This window comes from Nanorana parkeri, unplaced genomic scaffold (genome assembly GCF_000935625.1).
Source record: "Nanorana parkeri isolate BGI_ZX_2015 unplaced genomic scaffold, ASM93562v1 scaffold614, whole genome shotgun sequence".
Classification (NCBI taxonomy): Eukaryota; Metazoa; Chordata; class Amphibia; order Anura; family Dicroglossidae; genus Nanorana; species Nanorana parkeri.
Genome location: NW_017306882.1, coordinates 462,737 through 484,563, shown reverse-complemented (window position 1 = coordinate 484,563; position 21,827 = coordinate 462,737). Strand labels below are relative to the sequence as shown.

Sequence of the window (21,827 nt, the reverse complement as noted above, 5' to 3'; positions counted from 1 at the left end):
GATCTGGTCCCAGGGACCAATAGTAGTAGTAGTACTGTGAACAGATACCTGGAATAGGGTGTGGGATCTCCCTTGTGGGTCCCAGACGGACGCTCGCACCAGCTCCTCTGCGGTACCCCTCAACAAGCGGACTCCTCCCCGAGCCAGCTTCCATCAGGTATTTTCCTTAGCAACAGAATCTGGAATCTCTGTGCCCTCAGCATCTGCAACTGCCAAGGAGCACTCCAGTTTAGTGGTAGTATCTTCTTAGAACAAGGCACCCATCACCTGCCACGTGTATGGGCCCAGCAAAGTATCAGTGTATCCTATGCCTCTAGGCCCCTCAGCACCTGCCATGTGCTGAGGCCCAGGCCATTTGCTCTGCATCACACACAGTCCTCCTAGAGCGAGGCCCCAAGGGGGAAGAGAGCTCTCCACAGTGTCCCCAGACCTTTTATTACCTGCCCTCAACCATGCCTCTGAGTCATCCTACTCAGGGATTGGCTAGGGCCAGGTGCATAGTCATAACCTGAGGGTGGATCCTCCCTTACTGTATGCCAAGGCTCCCTTTTCCTCAGCAACAGGAGGAGCAATCGATCCAGCAGACTCGGGGACACCTATAGAATGCAGAGCTCTGTATAATCAGTATCCAGACTGATTACAGTCCAGGTATCTCTAAATTGAATAGCGACATTTTAGAGGGCGCTACACATGTGTTTGTGAATACACAGAACATCTTATATTTATTCTTTATTGGTTTTGCAAAGCTTGCTTTTATATATGTTTTAACAAATATAGTCATAGCGCAATACAGCAAGTATTAGTATTTATGGGAAAGTGAACACACACTTTTCTGGTATTGCAGCTTGCCATCACCTAGTAGTTGTTGCACATATCCAGGCACGGTCAAAATTGTCTATATAAATTCTTCCAGGTAGTGTCAGCGTTTGCCTGGACCCCCCCACATTCCTATTCGCCTGTCACTATAATGGGCTTCCTCACTGACCAATAGGAATTTGCAGGAGGGAAGAATGGATGGTCAAGCTTCATCACATTCAGCATTGGTGAAGCCCAATATTTAGGTGAAGCAGAGGGTACTGAAATCTTCTACAGGTATACACACTGACAGGCCCCTTTATGTGCCTGCATTTCATACCTTCTGCAGCATTTTTTTCTGTTAAAGTGACAGTGTCCGTAACGAAATGCACTAAAAGTAGCCCCCAAAGTGAAATGTAAGCAATAGAAAACATCCTAAGATTAAACTGCAATTTACGGGACTATCCCATTTATTTTTAGTACCGTAGTAAAACAGTACATTTTGGATCTGTGCACCCTTCACTACAATGCATGCAAAATGTACTTCAAAAATGCATCTGGCACAGCCTGTGTTTTACATATGGAAATGTCAGTGAACTGTACGTCTTGTATTGTAGGTGAATGCCTGGATATTTTCGTTTTAGTTTTAAATGCAGTGCAATAACTTTTGGTAATGTGTATACCAACTATTTCCGTTTAACAGTCTGAATCATGAAGGAGTTAAAAAAGGGAATAGCTAATGAACATACCTGACATTGTCCTGTTCTCTTCCAGTCCAAAAACAGCCAGAGGCTACAGCAGAGAAAATTTAAACTGGGCAGCAATTTATATGCTAATACACATTCCAGTGAATTTGCCTGGACAGAACTTTCCAAGTGACTTCCAGCTAATTTTTCTTTCAAAAGAAATGTTTAAACTTCCCAAATGTTTGAAAGAAAACAGAAGTGCTGCTACAGTGGGACAGAATTCAGACAAGTGTGATCACTTGATCAATTTTCTTTTTATTATTTGTTAATTCAGCAGTCTCAATGTCCTTATTTCTTGTTGGCCAGCACTGTGATAAGTGCACTTGATTCTGGTACTTCTTGGGTATTCCACTGATGATCTTTCAAGAGGTCCAACAAAGACACAAGTTAAAATGATACTAAAATCATGAGTTCAATCTTAAAAATACATTCATGTACCCTAACTATTAACAAAAATGTATTTTATGTGTGTATCACTCAGCTGTAGATCCACAAATCATCTCTGAATTCATGCTGACACTGTCCTTCCTTCTGGAGCGTGACTACTTTTGTTCCCCATGGTACCTGTGTGTGCTGTAAAGTAGCCACCACTTCAAGCTTGCTCCTGTGATGGACTACAATCTCATGTTTACTTTACTAAGTTATATTGAGATTGTAATCCATAGTCTAAAAAGCTAGTAATGTAGAAGATTTTACACTGTGGTATATCTGTCTACCACTCTGTGTGTGATTACACATTGATCTCTTATTAACAATGGTCTGCTGAAATGGTTTTCCAATTATACTGGAAAATCAGAATATCTGCCAAACTAAGGGAGTTATTCACGAATGTGCCGAAGGATCCAGCCGTAGCTTTGGCTGATCCTTGCGCTCACTTTGGTCGCTGGAGTCCTTCGGTTCTGTTGAACCGAAGGGCTGCTGTACGGACTATTCACTATAGCCTGTACAGCAGCCGAAGGCAGCCAAGCCGAAGACATATGCTTTGGCTCAACTGAGCCGAATTGACAGCCGAAGCATGGAGAAAGGTCGGCCGAAGCCGACCGATCTCCATGCAAATACCTCCTCATGTATCACTTCCCCCACCCTTTAGATTGTAAGCCCTCACGGGCAGGGCCCACCTTACCATCTTGTCTTGAATTGTATTGTAATTGCAATGTCTTCCTTATATTGTAAAGCGCTGCGTAAACTGTTGGCGCTATATAAATTCTGTATAATAATAAAAAATGACAGCTGGGTGGAGCCAGCTGTTATCTCACGGCTCGCTATGCCCAGTTGTAATGACAGATCAGTGTTCCCAAATGACCTGGGGATGCTGATCTGTCATTAAACAATAACAACTGGGTGGAGCCGGCGTTACGTCATAGCCCGCTCCGCCCAGTTGTTATTCATGGGCTGGGACCTGCTAGAAGACTCTGGCAGGTGTCCGCCAAAAAGAATCAGTTGCGTGTGTCGTTTTTTTAAAAAAATAATTTTTTTCTTTTTTTTATTTTCTTTAAAATATTTTTCTTTACTTCGGCTCAGTTATTCACTCGGCTGCCTTCAGCAGCTAAGTAAATAACCCCCTAAAGTGTTTTACAGGTTTTACAGGTCCTTTGTTGGATTAGATAAAAATTGTCCTGTCTATGACCAACTTTACAGTTGCTATTCCTTTACTGTGATGCTTATTGTAGATATGAGTAAGCATGAATAGTTCATACCCAACAAATGGGTCTCTCAAATCCCATCAAATTAATTGAATTGACTTTTCACCTAATTTTGCCTCTAAACAACCAAATGTTGACAGAAATACAATACTTGTATGTTCCCCTGCTTACTCTTTTTACAGTGTGTGTGTGTCTATACTGTTTGTCTATACTGTTTATCTATCTGTCTGTCTGTCTGTCCGTCCGTCCGTCCGTCCGTCTATCTATTATCTATCTATACACACGCACACACATTTTCAGCCATACATTGACATCTTCATGACTTATCAGTATTTTATTTCATGTATAGTATACATTTATTTTATTTTATATATATTTTAATATGCCTTTTTGTGTGATATTTTGCATTTTTTTTTTTTTTAAAAAGGCCTGTCACTGCCGCACAGCTTGCAGCCAAAAGGTGTGACTCCAGGCAACGCACTTAATATTTTCGAATTAAATCAGTAGCATTTGATGTTGAATTATTTTTGATCATGCCATAGGAATTTTTATTTTGAAGTCATAACCTTTTTCTTCCATTGATGTTAAACTCAGAGTAGCCTTTGGCTGATTCTAGTTTCCCTTTGAGAGACAAAGACACCATGGCCAAGTTTGGGTTCATCTTTATTTTTGTCACTTGCGGCACATACGGAGATGACTGAAATCCTATCTTCATTGGAGCAGCTGACTAGCTGCACTCTGCCTGGATGCATGCTCCTTAAAACAGCTGGAGAGAGCAGACTCTTAGTGGAGACACAGCCCACAGCTTTTATTCCAGTTAGTGAACTAAGAGCCTTTCAATCAATTGAACCAGGCAAGGCAAGTTCTTGGAGAAAAGCTGGTTGCATGAACAGCGGGAGAAGAAAGAACAGTATAGAAAACATAAGATGGGACACAAACTTAAATCTCCAGCCTGCTGCCTCGTGTGCCATTCTGACAGCTCTGCTCACCTGCAGCTATTGAACGGCACAGTTGAAAAAATGGATGCATGAAGGATTATAATTCACCATTTTGGAGGAACAAAAATAATAAGACGGAAAAAGTTTTGGCACAAGTTGCTGTAGGATGACTTTTTTTTTATCTCATTTTTTTCATCAGTCTATAACTTTTACATTTTACTCTAAGATTTTTACTCTAAGCTACTTTTTTTCTCATTTGATTCATCAATCTATAATTTTTACATTTACTCTAAGAAACTTTTTTTTTTTTTCTCGTTTGATTCATCAGCCTATAACTTTTACATTTCACTCTGAACAACTTTTGTTTGCTCATTTAATTAATCAGTTTATAAGTATTACATTTTATACTAAGCAACATTTTGTTCTCATTTTCATTCAATTCAGCAATCAATAACTTTTACAATTTACTCTTTTACTTTTTGTTTATCTTTTTGTTTTATTTCATTTGACTTATCAGTCTGTAACTATTACATTTTACTCTAAGCAACTTTTTTTTTTAACTTTATTTGATTCATCAGTCTATAACTTTTCTCATTTGATTGAACAATCTATAACTATTACATTTTATTCAAAGCATCTTTTTGTTTTTATTTAATTTGACTTATCAGTCTGTAACTATTACATTTTAATCTAAGCAACTTTTTTTTTAAACTTTATTTGATTCATCAGTCTATAACTTTTCAATTTTACTCTAAGCAACTTTTTTCTCATTTGATCCATCAGCCTTTAACTATTACATTTTACTCAAAGCAGTGTGGAAGCATTGAACAAATCACTTTTTCCTGCTGGAAACTTTTCCTTTTTTTTTTCCTTTGGTAGAAATGTCAGTTCTACATTTGATTAATGCCCAGTACTTCCTTGAGTTAAGCCACAGCTATTGGACTTGCTTAGAAGATTAGAAGAAACAAAAAACTATTTGCACCATCTGTCTCTAATTCTCTTTTTGTGTTGACATTGGGAAGTACATCCAGAAAATGCCTTGGTTTAGCTTTGTAGCGTAGTGCTGTAACTTTCAGATGCTGCATACTGGCAGTCTCGCATACCTTCAGTGTGATTCCAATGTAAAACTTGGCAAACCACGTGCTCTGGAATTTGGAGACTTGCATTATTTCGAGTATAAACAAAAAGCCTACACTGCGGACACAGCTTTCGGTGCCTTCTGAGGGATTGTGATTGTCTCTGTCCTTCCTATAGAACTTCTTTCTGTTTGAGTAAGTAACCTAGCCCACAGTCTCCTCTCTCCTCCTCCTCCTTTACCAGCTTCTCCCTTTCCTCATCTGAGGATTGGTCTCTCTTTGTCAGCCCCGCTATACTCTGCTGACTTTTGCTGGGAAGACCTGCATTTTTCCTGCATGAATATGAAATGGGCTGGATGGGATTAGGGGGAAGTGACAGCTCCGCCTCCCCCATCAGATTCAGGACTAGATTAGTGGTGGAGATGGAACAAAACAGACAGTACTGGCAGCATGACAATAACCAGCTTTGCTGTAGCTCTAATTTTAGGGAGCATCCCTATAGTGGGATGCTTTGATAAGTCTGCCGGCTCATCCCTTTATCAACTTCTCCATAATCATCAGACAATCCGCAAGTCTCATCAACCTGCCCAGCAGCATCCTCCACCTCAGCACCCCCTGCCTGCCCACCAGCATCATCACACAGGCTGCCCAAAGTACACAGGTAGAGAGGGCTCCATCGGTGACTTTATCAATGTGACCGAGTTTGGAGCGGATTGCCTAAACTGGGTGGAAATTCCCACTTACTTGGAAAGAACTCCAGGTAAAGGATTGGGGGACCACAACTTCTGCAGGAACCCGGATGGGAGGAGTAAACCTTGGTGCTTCTTCAGGAACAATCATGGCAGAGTGGACTGGGCATACTGTGACTGCAAACAAGGTAACTGCTTTCTTTATAAATCTATTTGGAGCGGGCTGTCTTTATATTAAGATGAAAATAGGCAGATTGTGTTTCTATTTGAAACATCTGATATTTATTTTAATTTACACATTAAAAAGATATTGTTCAATGATACCTGAAGTCAATTCAAGAATATCAAGAACTGACTATAAGTTGGACACATTAGAGAAAAAGTTTGCACTCTCCAATTTGTATGATGAACAGTTTAAAAGTATCTTATTTCCTGAAGTGTAAAGTTGTAAGCTTTCACAGAACATGAACTGTAAACAGTAAAAGTCTTACTGTGATCCTGATACTACAAAAAAAAGAAATTAAGCATAAAAGTTTAGCATGCTGCAGTTGCAGAGTGACTGGTGTGACGTATGTAGAGAGGTCAGTAGGAAACATTATGATGCATTATTCACATATCATCTGTATCCACCAATCAGAAACCAGAAGTTGTTTTTCAAGGGCATAATCATCATGAAAATAACTGGTTGGTTGCCATAGACAACATCACTAATTTTCTTTATAATTAGGACCCAAAGTATTAAAAAAAGGGGCTCATACTATGGAGATTGAACACAGGCTACTGCAATGTTCTGCTACCCATACCGAATTCCAGTTCCTGTACATTTACACGTGTATCCCATATTGACCAACTATAAAGGTGACTCTATAATGAATCCAAATAACTTTGTGACATGGCCATTCTCTAACTCTCAGGCCACAAAATACTTCCAGGACAATGACATTGCTTGCAGTGAAGCTGAATAGGTGTAATTTCACTAACATGGAACTAGCAAGCATCCAAGGACGTACATAGATACAACTTCCACCTGATGCTTCTCACACAGGTATTTTGTTCATGTTGTTTCTATTTAGAAAATAAATTGGCTCAGATTTGTGTCTGTATTAGCCCTTTCCACACCTGTGCGATGTGGCTATAAACATGCTGTGTAGCGCTTATTTAGTGTGTTGCAGTAAGGGATACCATTCATTTGAATAAGCTGCTACTACATATAAACCACACTTTAGAAGGGCATGACCTGGGTACGGTGGGGTGCCTTTAAGAAATGAAGGCACAGCAGAACATTTAACAGTGTGATATGCAAGCTCATGTCAATGCGTTTGAGAACGCATGCGTTCCTGCATCGCATAGATCTGAACAAGGGCTTAGATCTAAACTAAGGTCAACTGTGTTAGGTGGGGGGATTTATCTGCCTTCCACTCAGTAGCAGTTACATTACCTTCTGAATTAGGGTTTTATCGGGTATTACCTGCACTACCGTCTCAGATCTATTCATACTAACATGCCAGTATGATTAGTGTGTACAACTGTAATATATGTAGGTGATCTGTAAGGAAAAAGGGTTTAGAAAAGAAGAAGCATGTAGTGAAATGATGACGGGTGTAAAGCTTCTCTTATACTGGATATAAATCTAATAGACTTTTCCAGTAGGAAGGAGTAATCAGGATGTGTAAAGTGCAGCTTCTCATAGCAACCAATCAGATGTCACATTGCTGCAGGAGATAATTAGCAGTTGGCTGCAATACGTTATGTCACTGTGCACATCCTGCTTGCCCTTGTCTAAAACTCACTACACACATTGCAATCTGATTGTACAACCTCCTTTAGATCTACCAACAACTATGTAGTGCAAGAGCCTGCCTGATCAGATACAGATGGATTGGATAGATTAGGTAGGTCCACATATTATAAAGTTTTTGTTTTTATACGACTGAACGCAGCTCTTTTCCAGCCAATATGTTAATAAAACAATGGCCCAAACCTGTTTTCAGAGAGGAGTTTACTGGCGTAATTTACGCACATTCGTGAGTGTTTATTCTAGCCAATAGAATGAGTTTACGCATATACACCTGCAAACACCATGATGCACATTTTTAATGCTGTTTATTTCTGCTAGATTCAGGCACAAAGATCCAGTGTAGATGGGAGGATTGTAATACAGATTGTACAAACATTGTATGGTCAGATTCTAATGTGTATGTATGGTGACCCTAATAGTGTGTGTGTAGATAGACAATGCTGACTTCATCGCACCATTATATTATGGATGATACCAAGTGCTAAATATGTCATCATTGATAAAAAGGTCTAGTCATTCTGTCTAGTCTGACTTGTAATAACTAATTTTACACTCACACACGATATCTAATATAATGTTTGCTTGACTAAAAAGTACTTCTTTTGGGCTTGGTTAATAAACTAGTGCAGAGGACCTGCAAATCATTGCATCCCATAACATCCTGCTCAATTCACAGAGGTCAAACAGAAGGATGAGAAACTTTGTTTTGAGCCATGTGATTGTAATTTTCAGATGTTATTGGACTCCGCAGTAAATAACTGTCACTTTTTTGAAAATAAGGATCCTTATCCTTGTGTGTTATCTTTGTGAAGTGAGCCTTCTGCCTCCTTACTGATGTGACTACAGTAGTCTGAAGTCAGAAGACAGAAGTAACTGCACTTTGTACATTTACACCACCTTTAGCACCACCTTAAAAAATATGTCCGTGTATGTTGGATGACTCATGTTTGATGTCTGAATAGCTGAGCATACAGTGCCCAGACAGCCACTCAGCCTTTATTTTGAATAGAATCCCTTACTACTGTAAATCTGACCCAGTTTCCAGCAGTTGTATGGCACGTCATTATACTGGGACAGTTTTCTCACAGTCATTTTACATTTCACTTGTTCAAAAACAGTTATCCAACAAACATATTTCAATACAATATAGCATACACTTTTTATTGCGTTCTTGAAATGTGGATTAGGTCATCTGTTCAAAGTTGTCATGTATGACTTTTTTATTACCTCTGCAAAGCTGATCCTTTTACTTGATTATTTTCCATGGTCTCCTTTTTTCACACCTTTTGTTCTTTCAGCAGATATACAACGTCCACAGTCCTTGTCATGATCTATTTAATCTTTTTCATCATTACTGATCTAAAAATAAACTTTGAAGATACATTAACCGGTGCAGGTTTGATTGTAATCACCTCAGTGCTTGTCATGACGGGGAAACCTTTGCATAATGACTTACTTTTATTCAGCCCATCATCACATTATCCTAATACCTTGCTTTTGTGTCTGCAATCTTTTCTCCCAGTTTTTTTTTTTTTTTTTAATAGTCTTTGAACATACTGTGTTCAGGATTAAAACGCACTGAAAACTTGTGTAATACATACACTTTTCAGTTTATTTTTTGAGCTGACCTATGACCTCAACTGGTTATACCTAAAGCTATGTCAAAATTCTCTTGTCAGACTGTATTGCTGGTGAATGCCAAGCACACTCATTCACCACAATGCTCAGTCTGAAAGAGTATATGTAGGTAGATAAGCATATGCATTTTTTTGCACTGCACTGGGCTAATGTTTACATTTCCTTAAAGGACAAGTTTAGAAATTATTTAGGAAATCCACCATCTCTCATCCCTAAATACACTAAGCTGCACCATCACACCCCATGCAGGTATTTACCTACCTCCTCCGTTCGCAGTATTGCCTCCTGTATTGTCTACATTTTGACCGGTAAAAATTTGGGATGATACCTGGGTTCAGTTTGAGGGCAGGACATGGAACTTCTCCTAATTTCTGAATGTTAATCTGAACCCCATTAATCAATAGCACTGCCGGAGCAACATGTACTAATGCAAATGTTTTTTTTTTTAAGTACAGTTTGGTAATAAAGTTTTATGGGCAGCATTAAGCCCTTAACTTGCTGGTGAAGTGGCACATCTGTATGGTGTATACAATGTACTACAGGAAAAAATTACATTTCCAAAATAAAAAAAGTAACTGTTTATTGCCTATAAATTACATTTCCCAAATTCATATATACCAAACATTTATGAATGGACCCAGATTCTATTAATAAAAAATTTAGAAAAGCAAAATAAAATGAAAAGTTATGGAGCATAATCGCACATCCCTCTCGTCATTTTGAATTATTTTGATGCAATTTTGACCTGAAGCTGTATCTTGGAAACTGGAGCCAATTAATACTCAGGACTTCCTTTTCCTTTATTAGTGATCCGATTCTGGTAAAATTTAGCTACTTTCATTTCCGAGGCTTTCTCCTTGTAGATTCTGTCAGTGCTTTGTTTTCTAGACGTCTGTGGTTATGTGGTTCATATTTGTTAACACATCGCTAGTCTTCGCGTGATGTTGCATATGAAAACATACACGCTTTTTTGGTATTAGAATTGTCAGTGGCTCACCTTTTCCGTCAATGCCTTTGAGTTTGCAGATTATGTTTCAGCCTTATCTCTAAGGTACAATAGTGTTCTTCTTGGAAAACCCATCATAGTTTTTCCCTCAAGATCAATTATCCAAGAGGAGTCTACAGACTAGCCAAAAAAAATACAATTATTTCCTCCTTAATCAGTCGTATCCAACAGAAATGATCTCATACTATATCTATCAATACTTTTAGTTTTAAAGAGCCCCTGTCTCCGACTCAAAAAAATTGCAGGTAAAAAATACCCAAAAAATCAGGTTTATTAAATGCTTACTTGGAGTGTGTTTCATTTCCCTAAATTATTTTTTATTCACTTGCAGTATGCCGTAGAACTTTTTAGAGTTGAACGCATAAATAATCTTATGGGAAGATTGTTGTTAAAATGAATGGTGTGGCGACGGGCTCTCTTTAAACCTACTGTGTTTCCGTAAGATCTGGCAGCCTAACCTCTGTGCTCCTAGGTCTTCACATACAGTAGATGGCCAAATTTGAAGGATCTACATAATTAGTACTTTTTCTCCTGCCTTTTGTGTATCAGATCAAGATCAGATCTTGTTTGTGCTTGGTGTCTAATATTTCTGTATGTGTTGTCCAATAGGCACCAGAATTAGACTCTTAGAAATCAGCACTCCAATACAGAGCGGGTGTGACACACCTCCTTCCCTTCTCTGCGATACATGTCTGTGTTAGAACACTTGTGATGAGGGGTGTGGCTGTTACTCAGCTCTGCCAGCATAGGGCACTACAGTGGGTGACACAAAGCATAATTTCCACGGGGAGAAGAAAAATATTTGACAGCATTTCCAAAAGAATTTGGACACAAATCAAAATATGTAGGGGGCAGAGCTATAAAGAGCTAAAAAAAAACAGGTCTGAGTCTTCATTCGGATTTATAATTAGTGCAGAATAAAGACAACAAAGTTAAAGTGACACTAAATTCAGGAGGTAAATTTTAAAAATGCATCAAGGTAACTTAACTATAAACAAAACTGTATCTTATTTGTGTATCACTTGGCTGTAGAGCCTCAGATCGTCTCTGAATTGGTGCTTAGACTGTCCTTCCTTCTGGAGGGTGGCTACTTTTATTCCCCATGGTTCCTGTGTGTGTTGTAAAGTAGCTACCACTCCACTCCCGCTCCCGTAATGGACTACTGTACAATCTCACGTTTAGTTTACTAATTTCTATTGAGATTGTAGTCCATCACTGGAGCGATTTTTGATCAGTGGTTACTTTACAACACACACAGGCACCATGGGGAACAAAAGTAGCCACCCTGGAGAAGGAAGGACAGTGCCAGCACAAATTCAGAGATGATTTGAGGAGCTACAGCTGAGTGATACACAAATAACATACATTACTTTGTTATTAGTTAGGGTACTTGAATGCATTTTAAGGTTTTACTTCTGAGTTTAATGTCACTTTAAAACCTGGACCTCTGGAAAGAATAAATACTTAGCAGACTTGGACATAAGCAGATACGAACAGACCACTTCACTGGACAGAGGATTTAGAAAAACAGAAAGGCTCCTAAAATTACCAAATAAAACAGAAAAAAATACTCACAAAGCAACCACCACTCATATTCCTTGTCGATGCAGGCAAGAAAAGCACGCTGCAGCTTGACACTGGTTTTTGCTGAAACAATTGCCGCACAAACGACTGATATCACAAGCGGGACAACATTTATTCCCGAAGTCAAAACATGCTGTAAACAAACACAGGCTCCTCCAACTCTAACATGTTTAAAATAAAACAGAAGCTACCACTTTATTATTTGACTGTGCAGAAAGTTGGAGTAACTCTTTCACTCAATAATACCTTTCAAGTGGCATTTAGTACTAGTGACAATGATAAGGAATTTTATTATGCAGCTTTGTCAGCAAGAGCAGCCAGACAACAAGTACAGACCATTGCGTACCAAATGACATAGGTTTTTATATGAAAGTGTGGAGTGAGTCTAAACAAACCTGCTTGCCCTAGCCTGTGACAGTCTGTCTCATACAATTTATCTTGTCTCATTCCTCTTGTCTCTGTGCAAAATCCAAGCAAAACAGGAACCATGTTACTATTAACTATTGATTTTTTTCTGGATATTTTACTTATAATGAAGATAGACTACACTATAGCATCTAAATAACATTAAGATTGCAGTAAATGTCATTGAGACACAAATGTCTGAGGGAAAGCGGTTTTGTTTCAGGAAGACAGTAGCATGTACTGTTCTCTTCATGCTATCAGCAGGGAACGTGCACAGAGTTGGTATCTGTGTTTTATAAAACACATAGTATAACAGAGTTTGTTTAATAAAATGTTATCTCTCACTAGAGATTTCCCTCGGGTGCTGTCTCATGAAGAAAAGTAAGCAGACTTGTTTGAACTTCTTTGCTGTCAGCTACAGCACCAGTCATGAAAAATAAAATGCACAATAAATGCCTTAAGCTGAAAAAAATGATCTATTTACATGCTATTTGAAGTATTTCCCAGGCATGCTTTGTGCGCAGGGTAAAGGTCAAGCCTGAGTGGATTACAAATGTTTAAAGGTAATATAACCAAGTTTTAGGAAAACATACACATCCTATAAATAGAATATAATTATACCTGACACTAAAACACTGTTAGGTGGGATTTGGTGTGTTAAATAAGACACCAGTTATTACTTAAAGTGTATTTCCACTTTCACAGCCAAATTGGGATAACACCTATTTTATATTTGCTCCATTTTCCCATTCATCTAGCATAAGCTTAAAAAAAATGCTTCATGCAGTTTAAATTGCTTTTACTTGAGTTAGGGTTGTAAGGGTTACATTTCTTCTTGCTTCTCTTTCTTTTAAATATTAGGAGGGACTGTAAGAGGTGAGGGGTCTTGTCCATTCAGAGGTGGCTTGACCATTGTATGTTAATGAAGCTTATCAGTAAAACACAATCCTCACATTTTGGGACAGATCACCGTGAAAGGGCTAAGAAAAACCTGGAATTAGCTAACTTGCTCATTCAGCATAAGCTACAGAGAACTTGAAGAACTATGAGGCAAGTTTCATTGTCACAGGCCGGCTCAATAGATGGGGAAGTGTGCGAACACATACCATCGCTCACTTCTCGATCCTGTCCATGCAGAGAGCCGTGACTGTCATTCACGGCTCCCTGCAGGGATTCCCCACCTCCCCTGTCCGGTCCTCCAGCGCTGACTGGCGGAACGGACGGGGCGGGTACAGCTGGCTCTGCCTCTAGATAGACAGAGCCAGCTGTCACTCACACAGCTGGGTGGATCCAGACAGTAATGTCGGGATCCATCCCGGCTGCGGCATCTCAGTATACTTGCGAGATGTAGCTCGCACGAACTGAGCTTTGGGTGACGGGAGGACGCTAGTTTGTGTCCTCCTGTTACCCCTAGGAGAACTATGGGGTAAAGCCCTGACCCCATAGTTCTCCTTTAACTCTCTAATAACACACAGAAGTTAAATTCCAGGCACCTTTACAAAGTATCTTTTTCTTTGAAGTTTAAGAAGGCAATGACTTTCTAGACCCTATTGAAATTATTCTGAGGGAACATAAGAGCGACACTGCGGGTCCAGCCAGGAGTGTACTAAATAGCATTGAACAGGAGTGGGGACAAAGGAATACCAGAACACAAAATAATAACAGCAATCAAGTCGTAGTGGCACCACACTACCAATGGGTGTCAGTATACATCACAGCATTAATAACATTCAATGCAATTCAATAAGTACACAATATGTAGAACACAACATATAGCCAGCTACACTTCAGTATGTCAATGGCAGCCATTCAGTCTACTCTGAATAGCAGTATGTATGGGCCATCTCTGGAGTGGCTGGTATTTTTCAAGGTTAGTTCTTAGGGGAAGTGATGGTGGAATAACAAATATATCTGCTTCAACATCATCACATCTTGTCACCAGGAGTCTTTCACAGTGGAGTTCCTAACACAGGCTCTAGACCAAGAAGCCTACAAATATGTCTCAGCGTAGCCATTTCCATACGGCTGTTGCACCCTGTAGTTCTGGCCCACCTCCATCTACTAATTTTACTTCATGTACATCCTGACTTTACGGTACTTTTTAGTGCCACTTGACTCATCTGACATACAGGCATTTTCGTTCTTGCTTTGCAACTTTCCTGCCAATTTCTCAGCATGTAACATAACAGCATAATATGCATATTAGACACTCATTTAAATGACATTAGCAGGAACAGTCTTACTTCAATTCTGGTTGATCTGTTGGGCATAAGATAGCCAAGAATTTCTGTCCTTTTCCCAACACACTGGCACTCCCTGGAGGATCACGGTCCCGGTCCCTTATAGCCTTGAGGACAGAAGAATGGCAATAAGCAACCACATGGTGGGCTTAGCTGTCTTATCCACAGTAACAGCAACCAATACCCTTTTATTTGATTGGAGAAACATCTCCTCTAGAACAGGACCTCTGTTACTATACTGCAGTAGGAGGATTAAGCGAGGCCAAAATACTGTAAGCACCTACATTATCAGCCAGTAGGATGGTATAGACTTCCTCTAATAGCTGATCTATCTGAAACTTCTAATATAAATTACAGGTGTGTGGTATTCAAATATTTTTTAAACCTTTCTTTCAAATTGTAGATTCTAAATGCATTGTTTACTTGTTAAAAGTATTGAGGAATCAGTCCATTTTACTTTATTATGTTAATTTTCTGGAATTTTGTCTCAATGAGTCTAGTGTCACCAGTGCAATATGTTGTCAATTAATAAACATTTCAGTTCCCTAATACTGATGTGCGCTCTATGAGGCATAACGAAGCCACTGTCAAATAAAAAGATAAACATTTATTGGCAGAGCTAAACTTACAGCTCTTATTTGTGAAATGGTTTATGGTTTGCGTTACACTTCAACCCCAAGGGGCCCGTAAACCTTTTACTCTGTCATATCTTTGAAAGACCAGTACAGTTCTTCATTTACCATCACTGCATATTGTTGATAGATCACCCAGAGGGTTTTGATAGAGCCATGCTGATGGAGTTTGATGCACTAGTGTCTCTAAAAATAATTAAGAGATACATATGTAATTTTTTTCTTTTAAATGTTTTTCATTAGTTTTGAACATTGAAAAAAAACATGAATGTCAACCAAAAAAAAGTTAAACGTCTACCTTTACAGGTTTCAGTCCCTGTGGTCACAGGAAAACAACAATTTACTGTTATAAGTTGTTACACGTGGAGTAGGGCTAAGGAGGTTAAAGAAATCTAGCAACTTAAAGTGACAATAAAATATATGCTGTCTTAAGAACTTTCCTTAAATGATGCCTCTTGATCCGATCATCTTCTTCCTTACACTTGTATTCAGCAATCCCTACAGCGCTGGTGCCGGTCTCCTGTCTATTCCTGTCCCATGGTGTCTGTCCGACGTGCACGCTTCCAGCTGTGTGCATTCACCTCCACTGTGTCTCTCCTCTTCTCCCTGCTGAAGATCTCTACTGCGCGTGCACCCACCCCATCTCGAGCGGCCGTGCAGGATGAAGCTTCAGATCTTCAGAAGGGAGCGAGCAGCGGAGACACAGGTACGTTTTTAACTTTTTGGTAACTGTTTTTATTTCTTTAAATGTTTTTGCATATATCTACTTTTTAACTTTTTCTTTGCTTTTTGTTATCTATAAATCTTTAGCACCCTCATTCAACACTATGATGAAAAATTAACAGATTACAAAAGTGGTATAGTGGATAGCAATTTTCGAATTCCCTAGTGACTTTTTGTCCAGTAATCCCGGATGTGAAAATTGCTGTTATTTTTAAAGTGAAAATTATGACAAATTCGGTATTGTGAGTCAGTGTGATTAAATAATGAGCTTTGAAAAAAAAAATAATAATTACCTATTACCTCTTATTCCTGAGCAGTGTGTGGCGTATTCACTGCACCCAGTAATAAACAGCTACCTTGGAAATAAAAGCACACATTGTGGATGAGAATTTTCATTTTGCAAAGCAAACGTTTACCTAGCTTAGTGAAGCTGTGTTCCCTTCAACCATTTTATTTTTATTTCCTTTGCACATGATTGGTACTTAGAAAAGGACACAGCATTACCACATTTACTAACTTAAGTAAACATTACTTTGCAAAGTGAACATTTTCTACTCCTTTAGTATATCACTTCTATAGATCCCAAAAAGAAACAAGCTAAAGTTCACCTTTTCCATTAATTTAAAATGACACTAAACTCTGGATTGAAATCTTAAAAATTTATTTAAGTACCTTATAGGGGAATTATGAGGCGAGTGATTTTCACTCAGTCTCATAATCTGAGCCGACCTGTGACAATGAAACTGTCACAGGTCGGCTCAGTAGATCGGGAAGTGAGCGAACACATACCGTCACTCGCTCACTTCTCGATCTATCCCTGCAGAGAGCCGTGACTGTCAGTCACGGCTCCCTGCAGGGATTCCCCCTCCCCTGTCCGATCCTTCAGCGCTGACTGGCGGAACGGACGGGGGAGGGGGCGGGTACAGCTGGCTCTACCTCTAGATAGGCAGAGCCAGCTGTATTTCACGCAGCTGGGTGGATCCAGACAGTATTGCCGGGATCCGTTCTGGCTGCAGCGTCTCAGTATACCGCGAGGTAACGGACGGGGGAGGGGGCAGGTACAGCTGGCTCTGCCTCTAGATAGGCAGAGCCAGTTGTCACTCACGCAGCTGGGCGGATCCCGTCATCTACGTCGTCAGCTGTAGCTCACGGTATACTGAGCTTTGGGTCACGGGAGAACGCTAGTTTGTGTTCTCCCGTGACCCTTAGGGGAACTATGGGGAAAAGCCCTGACCCCATAGTTCTCCTTTAACTATTAACAAAAATGTACTTTATTTGTACATCACTCAGCTGTAGATCCTCAAATCATCTCTGAATTGTTGCTGACACTGTCCTTCCTTCTGGAGGGTGGCTACTTTTGTTCCCCATGGTCCCTGTGTGTGTTGTAAAATAGCCACCACTCCAAGCTTACTCCCACGATAGAGTGCTGTATTGATTCCTCTGCTTTGATATTGCAATATCATTTGTAAATAAGCGCCATCCAGATTCCTCTTCCTGGAATCTGCTCAGAGCTTTGTTTCCAGTTCATCATGGTGTTCCACTTTAAGTCAGACATTAATTTTATGCATCTTTTTCTTTAGCAAATTATTTGTTTAGCCCATGGGTATGCATATATAAGAAAGCTAAATACATACTAAAGTTGCTGTAAACTGTTGATTTGGAGAATGTTTTCTTTTGTCATATCATCGAGCAGTAAAACAGAGAACAGACTAAATGATTCTTTATTTTGTCTGTTTGCAGAAGTGTAATTTGAAAAAAATGAACACACTAAATAGAAAAAACCTTAATTGCAACTAAACACCGCCAGCTGCCAAGTTCTCTCACTATGGGAAATTGGAACTGATTGGAGGATACAGGAATTTAGTTCAAGCAGAAACAAGTAATCATTTCACTTGTGTCTTCCATGGTTTTCCAAAGATATAATGGCTGATACTCATGCATCATAGTTTTCTCTGTATGGTGGTTAGAGGATGTCATTTTATTTTAATAACTTTATTTGTGCTTTTGTTTTATACAGCAAGAAAGTTTGAGAGAAAAATAAGTGATATTTATTGTATGTGCTATTTATTGTAAAAAAAAATACAGGAAATACTTGCAAAAAGCAATATGCACAGTAGATTTAGGCACAGGCAAATAGATGTCAGATTGAGAATAATGGACAAATAGACATCTGCTTGTTGCCTGGGTTGTTGGACCCTGCTCCTACTTCTGTTGCTATTCACCTGTCGGACTGACGGTCAGCTAGTTTTGGGCTAAAATGCATCATATTCACCTTTGGATCATGTCTCTGCATTCTTATATGGTGGAGTTTCAATAAATGAATACAAGACATTCTCTGACTGGATGAGGTGGAGTGGAAGGGTTGATGATGTCGCAATCTCTACCTCATCCAATCAGAGTTTGCCTTGTATTCACTGAAAAAATGACAAGGTGTTCTCTAAATGGCGGTGGTGTCGAGCGGGCGGCCCCCTGTACTCAGCGTACAGAGGGGAAGCCGCTGGAGTCACAATCAGAAGAGACCAGCTATTACTAGTATCGAATATTTGGTATTGAGTACGAGTACGGATATTTTTTTTTCGGTACTCGCTGATACCGATACCAGAAGTCCCATTAAGGAAGTCAGGTGGCATGTAATGACTCACAGCCCGGCTTCCCGATTAGCTGGAAAGCCGTCCCCATGCTTCTTCATCACCAGGTGACGAGGAAGCATGGAGCCGGCTTTCTAGCCAATCAGAAAGCCAGGGGCGGGTAATGACTCCTTGCCTGGCTTCCTGATTGGCCAGCTTCCCGGCCAATTAGAAAGCCAGGTGGCGAGTCTTTACATGGCGCCTGGATTCATGATTGGCCGGGAAGCCACTATCAGGTGATGAGGAAGCATGAAGTTGAGCGGGTAATGACTCACCACCCGGCTTCCTGATCGCCCAGGTTCCCGTCCAATAAGGAAGCTGGGCGGCAAGTCATTACACTCCCCCCAGCTTCCTAATTGGCGGGGAAGCTGGCTCCATTGCTGATCTCCTGTAACCTCCAGTGATTCCTGAACGTACCAGCAATTAACACCCAACACAGGAAGTCTCCGGTCACTAATAATTTAGTTGAGGCTCACTTCAGTAGAGTATGTGACATGTAGGAACCACAAATACGTTTTTAGTGATGAGAGACTTACTGTGTTGGGAGCTGATTTTTGGTATCTGCAAAGACAACTGCAGGTTAGCGGAGATCTTCAGCAATGCCACTAAATGCCATTTCTGCTCAGGGGGTAATGTAAAGTCTTTGGGATAACCCAAAATGGCACCAATACCTGGTGCATGTGCACTAGGTAATAGCATGCATAGTAGCGATACAATGTTTAGTAGCATCTACATTTAAAATGAGTAGAAACACAAAGAGCACAGCTCACCCCTGTCATGCATCCTTGTAATCCACATTCGGTGCATGGATGACTCTCTTCTGGAGTTGTAGGCTCATAAACTGTGGAACCAGCACACAATGATCTCCCAAAGAAAATCAAACTTTATTTCACATACATCTATACATCTATGCATCTAAATGCATGCTGAATATGGTTCTGATTTTCTGTGGAAGATCATCGTGTGCTTGTTCTACAGCTTTTGAGCCTATCACATTTTAATGAGACCAGTGCCACCCGCAATGGCCATACCCAGCAGGGAGCACAACCATGCAGGGGGTACATCTGTGTTGCAATGGGATGTGGCCCTCTAATTTCTGGCCCTGTCAGCTCACACCACCTCCCTACCAGCTTCTGCTGCAGCTCACACTAGCACTGTAATCCTTGATCTGGTAGCTCACACCACCAACCCCCTAACCCAACCTTGGCTGCTGGCAGGGAGGACTGGAATTGTAGTTTCAAGTTCCTTTTGGAGGCAGCATGCACTACCACACCAGCAACCATCCCCTTCCCTACCACTGCAGCAAGAACCCCCCCACCATCACCACTGGTGCTTCTTACTACTATGCCTGAAAACTCCCTACCACTGTGCCATAATGCCAACCCTCCCACGCTCTCACCACTGCATTAGCTAACACAGTAGTACAAATTCACTGAAATTGTAGGACTTCAGTTGCTCTTTAAAAGACCATGTACAAATTATGTAGGTAGACAAATCATTAATAGAGTCAGAACCAGATGTTCCATTAGGCCTGTAAGCATGTGCCTAAAGGCAGCAGAGGCAAAGAGGTAGCTTTTCTATGTACAGGTGAAACTCGAATAATTGGAATATCGTGCAAAAGTAATTGCAGTAAGTACTGCAAAAGGGGCACAAACCAAGTACTGAGTACATATGCATGCTTGTACTTTTCAGAGGTCCGATATTGTTCTATGTACAATCCTTGTTTTATTGATTGCATGTAATACTCTACTTTTTTGAGGTTGTGGATTTGGGGTTCTTGGGGTTTTCATGAGCTGTAAGCCATAATCATCACAATTATGACAAATCACGGCTTGAACTATCTTGCTTTGCATGTAATGAGTCTATCTCATATATTCGTTTCACATTTTAAGTTGCATTAGTGAAATAAATGAACTTTGCACGATATTCTAATTATTCGAGTTTCACCTGTATAGTTACTGGCCACACATGTTTTCCTAATATCACAACAGCCATCTCATAAAAGATTATTTACACATTCAAAATCAGACTGGGACCAAGAAAACAACTATCTGTTTCATGTAAAAGAAATGATCCTAGAAGCAAGTGATCCCAGTCGGCAAAAGTTGTGTGCCTACAGGCTTTAATGAAAATACAGCTATGTGTAGAATTATGAATAATAATAGTATATTGATGCATACTGACTCTGCTGAATTTTGTCTCGGTTTCTGTGACCTGACCTTTGGTGGAAAAGCCTGTGCGATAAGAGTTTTTCTTATGCAAGCCTATAAAGAGGAACAGCAAATCATCGTAGGGAAAGCTGTACATAATTATATGCTACAGTTTGAAAAGAAAACCAAAAACAACATGCTTTAAGAACCTGAGAACAATTTCAAAGGATAAAGAGTATATGTGGATAGATTTCAAGGCTGTAAATTATTTGGATTTAACAGACCACTGGTGTGTAGTGTAACACTAGAATGATTGTTTTATGAGACCCAGAGCAGCAAACTGCTAGATTAACTTGGATGCTGAAATGGAAAGGCATTCGGTTCCTCATATAATTTGAAAATCTTGTGGCTTTATCTTTGCATTGAAATGGCAAATCTATAACTCATCATCAATAACCCAACAGAAGGGGCCCTTCTCCTTACGGTTCTGTTTAATGATGGAACCTACTACAATGCTTCTAGAGAGGAATGTACAATGTAACAAAGGTTTTTTTTTATTTAAACAAAGTGAGTGTCTTCTGCACTTTAAAAGAGAACTAAAGCTCTGGCTTTAGTTCTCTTTTGGGTCAGAGGAGGACATTTACTAATGTCCTCCTCTGACCAAAACCCAGCATATAGTGAGCTATTCCCCATTATTTGCTGACAGTGCAGAGCCACGCTGCAGCTGGGAATGATCCCGACACTATTGTCGGGATCCACCCCGCTGCCTGATTGATAGCTGGCTCTGCCCCTCTAGGGCCAGAGTCAGCTGTGCCCTCCTCCTTCCCCATCTGTCTCTCCAGTGAGCGCTGAATGATCTGAGAGCAATGTGGGGAGCGTTGACTGACAGTCTCTGCTCTCTGGATGGAGAAGACCATAAGCTGAGTGATCAGAGGTCCGTGATCAATCAGCTCTCATTTTTTAGAGCCGTTGTATGACAACTGCAGTGTCCCATGTCGGCTCAAAGTATTGGGAAGAGTATATTTTACTCTCCCAATACTTCTCCTTTAAAGGTTCTCCAAGTCATTAATATGTTTTATGCAATGCCAGCTTAGGCAGAGTGAGTTTACTGGCTACATCTCTTCATTTGCAGTGCAG

General features: G+C 40.1%; 1 protein-coding gene across 1 annotated transcript in view; it reads left to right on the top strand.

The window, feature by feature from the left end:
• The first annotated feature begins 5,596 nt into the window (after positions 1-5,596).
• Positions 5,597-21,827, top strand: part of PRSS12 (protease, serine 12) — a 123,115-nt gene continuing 106,884 nt past the window's right edge. The window contains exon 1 of the mRNA XM_018562932.1: positions 5,597-6,075. Within this exon, the coding sequence (XP_018418434.1) occupies positions 5,649-6,075 (427 nt within the window). The 5' untranslated portion in view covers positions 5,597-5,648. The remainder of the gene's footprint in view (positions 6,076-21,827) is intronic.